The 9697-nt window shown below is 47.7% G+C and overlaps 1 protein-coding gene across 1 annotated transcript; it reads left to right on the top strand.

Moving 5' to 3' along the window:
* Positions 1-4164: 4164 nt before the first annotated feature.
* PtA15_5A227 (uncharacterized protein) lies at positions 4165-8387 on the top strand (the record flags this gene model as incomplete). The annotated part of the gene is made up of 7 exons (XM_053168965.1): positions 4165-4191; positions 4261-4411; positions 4539-4598; positions 4665-4734; positions 4798-5012; positions 5131-5524; positions 5618-8387. 7 exons carry the CDS (start codon positions 4165-4167, stop codon positions 8385-8387), a joined length of 3687 nt encoding a protein of 1228 aa, XP_053020209.1.
* Between the last annotated feature and the right edge of the window lie 1310 nt (positions 8388-9697).

Below are 9697 nucleotides of genomic sequence, written 5' to 3'. Positions count from 1 at the left end.
AATTTAAACTTGGTTGATCTCAACCAATTGAATATAAACCCAAGGGGGGTACCTTGGATTTATATTCCATCAGTTGAGATCACCCAAGTTTAAATTGGTTGAGTGCATCCCAGTTTAACTGGGATAACCTCAACCCAGCCAATTATGCTGGCAGTGCTGTCTCTTCAAATTCTGCCTACCCAAAGACTGGTGCACAGAGCTCCGACAGACCATCAAGCACCTTGAAATGTCGAACTCGGAATCATTCATGGAGTACAGCGGACAAGCCCGTACCCTCCAGAGCTTAGTAAATTTCAAAAAGGACTCTATCTCTGACTACGATCTTGCCGAGTTTTTCATGTTTGGATTACCACACGCACTCAAGACAAAGGTCAAGGACTTCCAATTACTCGCCGCCAAGAATTTCAACTACAGCGAATTCGAAAGCCGCACCAACAGTTTTTACGCCACCCTCCCACGACCAAGAGCCACCACCACTTGAGCACCATCCATGTTGTCCTCCAATCCAATGGAGCAACTGGACCCTGACGCGTACCTCTGGAAAATATTCTCTTATCTCAATTCGGTCGGCAAGTGTCATTTCTGCAAGAAGCACTGTGGAAACTTAGCCAGTGCCTGCCCGGGGCCCCAAGAACAATGAATCTTTGTTCGGCCCTCATTTGTGGTCCCGCCAAAGCCGGCGAACTATGTCACACCTTGAGCTTGGAAGAATGCCCAGGGACCATTGACCTCGTCCGCTGGCAAAGCAACAGGGCGACCAGCAGGAGTGGCCGCAGCAAGTGTGGAGGCCCCAGCCTTTGATGAAGCTGGCATATGCGCCGTCGCCGTGATTGAAGGTCACATGGAGGCCGAAACGCTTAATTATGGGGATGATCCATTAACCTTTATCAAACAAGACAGGGAAGATTTGGAACCCTCAGACACCGAAGACACCCCAGTCAAGGCCAAAACTCTTTCACTGGCCGACGCCTCGCAGTCGGAATATTGAGAGGAGCTCCTTGACTTCATAGATAACCCCTCCACAACGGGGACAGACAATAAGTACGTCTCAGCCGGTCACACACTCTCTTCCCCCCGCGCCATCCATTTCTTTCATGCAGGGAGACGCTTACGCGCCCCCTTCCCTGTAGTGTGTAAACCACGATCCCTTTATTGCCGACCTCCATCGCCAACCCCGTACCAGCAATCCCACTCAGAATCCCCAATATTCATTCCCTTACATTCCTCTATTCCTACATACCTAGTCTGTTTCAACTCCCCGACCCCGACTCAGCCAACCCCTGTCCCACAAGCCTGCAAACGACCTAACGCCTGCAACGCTGACGGAGGCGTAGGCATCTACGACAAGCCAGCACCTCAACAATTGGCAGCCTTGACCTCCTATAAATACACACTTCTCTCAACACCCCCCCCCCCCCCGGCATCCCCATGTTCCTTATTCTTGACCACCCCACTCGCACTCGACCTCAGCCAACCACTCCCTCCTTTTTATAGGGGGGGAGACTGTGAAGACCCCCGCGACGTTGGGTCTTCGCACAAGGGGTTACGGGATCACCTAACCCTAAACCCCCTGCGAGACTCATACATAGACTCGACCCCGCTCTCCCCTAGTCGAGCAGAGATCTGATCTCTCTTGACTAGGTGAGCACCCTTTCTTTCTTCTCCTTGTTTTCTTCTGTTTTGTCTGTGTATCTAGCCAGAGAGATGTGATCTCTCTTGACTAGTCTTTGAAATACTAGCTACACCGTTTGGAACTAGAACTCAAACGGCTCTTGCCTCGTCATCTGCGCCCGTTCTTCGTCGTCTTCAGTGAGGGTTCACAGAACCCTTACACCTTGCAACATGTCCGCGCACACCCTATACATGAGAAGATTTGGCTAAATAGAATTTAATTTTAGTAAAAATAATCCAAGTTTATTAAATCCACAGAATCATTGAAGGCAAGATCATGGGTTTTGCCTATGCTCATTAGCAAAAGACATAATACAAGTTGAAAATAATCCCCAAATACCCCGGGGGCACCTCGGATTGACCCTCCAGCTTGTGTGGCAGCAACAAGCAAAAGTGGGCCAGTCAAATTTGATTTCAAGGAGGGCCTAATCAATTAATTAGGGCAGCTCCAGGGAGGGGGTAGGACAAAACCGGATCCCCCAGCATTCAGCATTACCCATTGCCCGCTTTTTAAAGCAACCACATCCCACTGAATGACTCACCAACGACTGCCGTCTTGTGGACCCTTGCCCAACAATTACAGTCACTCACCTGTATTACGGCCACCTCCGCCGCCCTGCTTTTCCTGAAACTTCAGCCATACAACTGACTTATCAAATATTGATTCTTTTCCGCCCACAGCAATGGCTCAATGCCGCCTAATCCGGTCACCCCTATCATGGACATTGAGGCGACCAACTTTTGAAGGAGTCAAAATTAGTGTCTCACTTTCATTGATTGGTGTTTTTTTCATCAGATAATATGATAGTCCAATGTAATCCAAGGTTTGTGGCAAGGCTCCGGCCTCATTGCCAGTTGGACTGCTCGGGATCAACCTCAAAAGCTGATGCCAGCCTCCTTGAAAGTTCAATGCAATCCAAGCATGTGGAGAGGCTCCGGCCTTGTTGCTGGTTGCAGGTTTGTACTGGCCATTGAGTGACCAAACACTTGATGGCCAGTTGGGTCTGTACCAGCCATTGAGTGACACAACACTCAATGGCTGGTCATCGAGTGAGTACTCACAACACTTGATGACCGGTACAAACCTGTCATCAACTGAGTATTTAAAATTAGATGATGTGTGTACCATCTGTGTCTGCGCACTTAGTAGGGACTGGTCTGGACTCCGGGAAGTAACCCGTTACAGACAAAAGGTTTCTGCCTCCAGTTTGAAAATTCCTGATGCAAGATCAGGAGATTCTTGCATTTGGGGGTGTTCAAAGTAGAGCCCCCAGGTTGGTGTTTTTGGCAGTGATTTTTTTTCCTGGAAATTGGACCTGATCAAGGTCCTGTGTGACCTGATTTCAACTTTGAAATCCCCTACTATTAACTATCCAAGTAATTCATTCATGGAAAACAAGCTTATTTATAAGAATCCACATCACACAGAAACAACTAAAACTACCCTCTTGGGTAAGTTTCATAGCTACATAGCAAACTGAGTACTAGGTGGATCCTCACACCTTGCCAGTTTACATGCAGATTGGCAAGGGTGAAACATGTGAATGGTACAGGTTTCAGCCTTCCCTGTTTGGATGTCAACAGAAATTATACTGAAATGCTGTTTTGTCTGTTTACTAATTGGACAGTACAACTGTGTTGATACTGTGTCTAAAACATATAAGCCCCTGCCTGCACCAAAACGCTCCCGCAGGGGGTAAAACTTGTTGCAGCATGTTATGGTGTGTTAGTGGTGCTATATTTGAGGCAGGTACCTGGACTTGTTTGCGGGTACCTGGGTACAACTTACAAGAGGCCATCTTTGATATTCATATGACATGGGCCAATGGGCATTGGATTCGGGAGGCTTGTGGCCTAGCGGTAAAACCAGGTGGTACCTGAGGCAGTACCCAGGTATTCCCAACCTTAGTAAATAAGTACCTGGACTGCACTCAGCACTACCTGGTGGGTGCGCAACGGGTGTGAGGGGTACCTGCCAGGTGGTGCCAGGTACCCACCAATGGGTACCGTTGCTCATATTTAACAGTGTCCTGCTAGATTAAGCACTATAGCCAACAGAAGTCCTCCACTGTGTGTGTAAACTGAAGGGAATTTGTATATCAAAAAGAGGGTGGAATGTAACACTACATATGTAAACTAGAAATTTGTGAATTTTTCCATCCAGGACAAAAATGTTAATGTCACCACAATGTGTACTAGGATGTCTAAACGCGGCCTTAATCCCTCAGTTATGACATCTAACAAATGAATGTAACATCAGCATGTTTCATTTTTGGTATCAGGTTAGAGATCAACTGTTTCATTTGTGGTGCTAGATTAGAAATCAACCCAGTTGCTCAACTTTGGGGCTGGAACTCACTAGAGGTTAGGGTTTGGCACCACTCCCAAAATGGAAACTGCTGTGCAACTGTGGCTGTGGGTGTACTCCAAATTACATAACAATTGACCATGTGACTGTATCTGTAAATGCATACTCACCAACCTTGAGAGTCTATGCATTTAAGTATGCACTTGCATGATGTATGTACATCCGCATTGAGAAGTTGAGATTTATCAACGAAAAAAAACCAACTGACCCCTGTTCAAAAGCTCAACTTAAGCCCACTGAAACACCACCCCAACCTCCAGCTTGCCACCATCTCCCTTACATTTTCTGTACATATTAAAAAGAACAAAGGACAAGTCAAAGGGCAAGAAGAGCCGGAGGAAGAAAACTGGTCCGCAAGGCTTCCTTCATCTGGTGAGCCTCGCTATCTGCTGTCGATACAACAAGGGCACGCTCTGTCACACTGTTGTCAAGCTGACCACTTCCTTATAACGGATGTACTCGAGCTGAAACGTTTTGCTTTTACTCTTGATTGTTAAAGATCGGCGATACATCGACCGGACGCTTCCATCGATCGGATCACTGCCGCTCGTCACTGGATGTGAGCACCACCCTTCGAGATGACAGACCCTGATGGACTAAGCTGATTCCCTTTGACCGTCAACAGCTCTTCCGAGCTGTCTCGTTGGCCGACAGACTGTCTTGCGCATCCGTGCATATCCTCCTTGGGCATTCCGGTCAGGCTACCCGCTCACATGAGTCATTCGACGCCTTGTCTAACTTTTTTATTACCTTCCCAGGTCAACTTTTTCGGTTCGGGTGCAACGCTTCGTCGCGTGTCACGTTGTTTCATTTTCACCGGTACTCATACAGCTCGTGCTTCGCTGGCCGCTGATGTCCGAAGCTTTTCCTCAAGATCCCTCGCTAGTTCAAGTTCAAAATAATATTCGCCAAGCAGAATTGCTAGCATCTCAGAGCTACCCCGATGACCTGATAAACTCCCGACCCCAAGAGGGTCAGTCGCATGTCGCGCATTTAATTTCCCAACCGATTTCTCCATTGCGTCCGTCATCTCCATCCCTTGCTAATCCTTATCATTGATGCTTCTTTTTTTTTCCCTCCTTTTCCCCCAGAAACTCTTGCGTTCCTTCAGGATCGTCTCAAATCCCTGAAAAAAGTCGTCCAAGTCGGCCTCCTGGAGCGCTACATCAGGATCTGCCGGAAATCCTCGACAAACTACCCACCCCTGCCAATCACCGGAATCAAAGCTTGTCTCTATATTCTCAAGGTCTCAACCGACGTGACTGACACGTCCATCAAGGAGAAGCTCGCGATCGTGTTAGAAAGCTGGAGGCTTATCTTGGAACAGGAGATTGGCCCTACGTTTGCTGGATCACAATCTGTTTGGACTTGCAAAGCTTTATGTCAGCTCACTGGACGGGCCGAAATCACTGCAGGTCCACCCATCGCCAACTCTGGCAAAAGGAAGCGCTCGCAGGATAATTTAAACGGAGCTCATGACATATCGTACGTTCTTATCCTTTGCAATGTTCCATATCACCAATAAATTTCAACTGGCGGTCACACTTCTGACATCCCGCTCACTCCTGATGTTATCAGCACCCCCAGCGCCTCTCCACTCCCTCAGCGCTGTCGAACTTCCACGTCAAGAGTCCCAGAAACTGTGGTATCGCAGGATAGTCCTCGTGATCTCCCCCCAAACACCCTTAGTGATCCAAAAAATACCGCCAACGAGGTCGCGGTCTGCACAAATACGCCACCATCAGAATCCAATAAACCTACTAGCGTGCAAACTCCAACAATTAAGCAAGACCTTGTCACATCATCGTCTAACGACCCTCCTAAAACAGTAGAGCCACCTCTATTGCAGACCTCGTCCTCCGCTGCAGCCTCCCGTGATCAAATCACTCCGGTCACTTCTCATCCACTCGCGCCATCCTCAACTGGGAGCTCATCAGCGCTACCACAATCGAAAGTGCTTACTTCTCAAGACCTCGTCATATCATCGTCTACCGACCCTTCCAAAATAGGAGAGCTATCTTTATTACCGACCTCGTCCTCCGCTGCAACCTCTCATGATCAAAACACTCCGGTCACCTCTCGCCCACTCGCGTCGTCTTCAACTGGGAGCTCATCAGCGTTCCCGCAATCTAACGACCTCCCATCGGAAGCAGTCAATCATGCAATTGGTCCCCAAGAATCTATAAAATCACAGCCTCCGACCGCTTCTCAAAATCAAATATCAAGATTGGCCCAAAATAACAATCAGCAGGTCAAAACAGTCACCTCAGCGATTAATCATACAATACGCGAGCACGACGACGTGTCACAAACTATGCTCGTCCCAACTGGGCCCCCTGCCAATCCTGCATCCTCTGCGCAATTGAAAAATTGGCAGCATTCTTTTCGTCGGCTTGATGCGAGAATAACTGAACTCCTGGAAATAATGCCACTAACTCCAGTTATTCCCTTCAACAACACCTTCTACAAGCCCAATCCTTACTCGCCCGGCTTCCAATGGACATCGCCAAGCCTTTCTTCCTATGTAGACCCACCAGGATTGAGTTTAACTAGCATTCCTTTGATCGTTACTTTTCGACCCCAGCTTGAACTGCATAGCCTGCCCACCAAAAGCACCTCTGTTACTACGCCTTCTTCTTCAACGAATCTTGCGACGAGTGGAATTGATTCAGAGAAAAGTTTGACCGTTGTCTCGACATTTGCTTCGGCCGTACAGGATAGTGCAACCCGCGGCAAACTACCAACTCCTGCATCCCCAGAAGTACTTTCTTTACCGCCAGCCCGACCTCGCTCTGCGATCGAGCCCACTCCATCAGGCCCTCTGGCTTGCAGCAAACAAGGAAGTAGTAGCATGCCGCCTAGTCTACCACAATCTAAACAGCTGGCGGAAAATGACCCTGTTGAGCCGCAGTCAATCTTCAACGTCACTCACGCCCAAAAAATGAAATTTGTGGATACGTATCGACGCGTTGATGCATCTGGGAAAGCCAAGTTAGAGGCTACATTAAAGAAGAACAAACTGTGGGGTGTTCTGGCTCCTCTTTTGACTCCGGCCGCCATCGAGACTCCAAGCTCTACCACGCCTCCAAAATCTCCGCCCGCCCGTCCGCCTCATGTCAATGCTGCAATGACGCCCCCCGATTCGACGATTGTGCAACCCTCCTCTTCATCCACACCGAAGCTTCACATAGCAAGTACGGCTATACAAAGTAAACGTGCCCTTCCAAACGTATCACCGAACCAGCATGTCGCATCTACCACTGATTCTGAGTCTTCGAAGAGTATGCCCAAGCCGGCCACACCCCAGTCTATCAAAACTGCAGCTCACGCAGCCTACATAAATAACGCCCCGCCTTTTAGAGAAACATCGCTGGATCCTGTCCTGAGCAAAATGATCTTAGCCATGCTTGCAGCAGAACCTCAAGGGACAAGCGTCCTCCTGGCCGCATTCGAAACACTAGGAATACGCAACCGCGATGCCATTATGACTCATCTGAAGTCTCTTGCGGTCTGTGTTAATGGAAAAGATAATGTTTGGCAGCTACGCACTCAATCGGGTCCAGGCTCCCCCTCCAGAGTCTTACCAGCGCCATTATTGATTGCTAGTCATCCGCAACTAACGCCTAAACCGGATGATCCGATAGCAACGCCAGCGCCGCATGCCAAAGATGCACCACCGCCGCCTGCTAATTCACTTCCCAATGGGACCGCCGAGAAATCTTCCTCCTTGGCAATCGACCGGCCGTTTCACACGCCCGAAAGGCTGCGCAGCCGTTTACCACGCTTATCTGAACCACCCATTCCTCGGCAGGCGGAGCAGAACCTAGTCACGAACGGGATCAAGGAGCAAAGCGGAAGAAAGGCGGTACAGAGTACGAAAGACATTAATGGAGCCAGCGCCGAGTGTGAGGAGGAGATAGAGGTCATCCGGTTGGTTGACCTGAAGAACCCAAACAAAGCGACACCCATGGGTACTCCGGTGATCGAGAAAGATTCTTCGGCGACGAAAAAAGAAACTTCGGTTGGTGGACTGGAGAGTCGAAACCTGGCTTGTATGGCTAATCTGGAAACCAGGAGAGCAGCTTTCAACAGTCGACGCGGGGACACTCCAGTGGATGAGCGTTCATTGAGTATGAAGAAAGCTCCCAAAAAAACCCAAGCTCTGAAAGACACCAAAGACCGCCGATATTTGAATATCCTCGACGACGGCTTGCCCGGCTTCCCCGACGTCGATCCCGCCATTCAAATCAAAGGTTGCCCCGCACGTATCTTGGCTCGATACCCCGCCGATCAACAAATGCCTCCAATCAGAACTTTTGTTCCATTACTTAAAAAAGCTAAACCATAGTTTTCGATCAGAACCGGTTTTTTTTTGTCAATTTTTTCTACCCATTTTTGCATTAATTGCCTGCTTTGATTTTTATCACTATTTCGTTGACTATGTTAACCAACTTACTTTTCAATCATTATTTTTCTTTCCTCTCCTTGTTTTAAAAAACAAATTAAAGTCTTTTTGTTCATTTCAAAAACAAACACCTACAGGAAAGTGTTCAAGACTTACATCTAACTTAGTTGTTTATTTTAAGACTAATTTGTTATGTTTCTCCCCTCAAGCCTGGTTTTGTTCTTTTTTTCTTTTCCTCCCATTCTTTTTTTTCTGCTGCTAAGATCGCCATGAACGTTTCCAGCTGTCTATTAATCCTCATTGAAAGTATCAATTATTTCCACTTGCAGAGAGTATGTCTCGTGGCGATGAAGAATCAGACTGAGATGCATCAAAAGATTACTAAGATGGAGTATGAATGGATAGTTTGGGTGGGCTGATTCCTACTTAACCTTTTAAATTGACTGTTGAGCACAATACCCTCTGCGTGATTGGCAAACCCAGCCTTTTCCGCAACCCCTTGTTTGAATTTCCACTAACTTGTTTGGATCACAGTTGGAAACTTGAGACAAAATGTGACAGTCTCGATCAGAGCCTTGCGTTACGGGTGTCATTGCGCTCAGGGTACTTATCCTGTAACAGGACCCCTCTGTAAAGTTGGGAAACCATCCCAGAAAAGCCTTGTCATCTTCTCCCCAGGGACTCCTTCAACTTTCATACTACTCTTTTGGTGGATGTTAACATACATCGTGTGCGCCATCCTGCCCCACAGTAGGCCTTGATTCCGTCTCACAATGCCACGGGCCAAGAAATTCAAAGGTGGGGAGGCCGCCAATGCTCTCATTTTGCCGGTCCATGTATGTATAAATTGAACGCTACGTTGAATCACATTCACGGATCACTTGATCAGTTATTATGTAAAGAAATAAATAAAGCACCCTTCAAACCAAATCAGACGAACCAAACCATTTGTGTCATGTGTGTATGAACCCGCTCCATCTGTGGTACATATTTACAAGCCAGTGCCAAACTGGTGGGTCGTGAATACATACGCAGCCAAGTTGCTCATCTGGTGAGCATCCGGTGATGTCCTGCAATGCCACAAGTGTATAGATTTTTATACTCTTGTATCTACTTCCTTCAGCTTCCTTCCCGTTGGAGTTTGTGTAGTGCGAATCTATCCTTCCTGCTGCCATCACTTAACCCAGATTCTAGATTCCACATCGGATATAGGTTCATCATATATACGCTGTCTTCATTTTCCAAAACCTCAA

Source organism: Puccinia triticina, chromosome 5A (assembly GCF_026914185.1).
Source record: "Puccinia triticina chromosome 5A, complete sequence".
NCBI classification, from domain to species: Eukaryota; Fungi; Basidiomycota; class Pucciniomycetes; order Pucciniales; family Pucciniaceae; genus Puccinia; species Puccinia triticina.
Note: the sequence above shows the minus strand (reverse complement) of the source record. Positions and strands in the feature narration are given on the sequence as shown.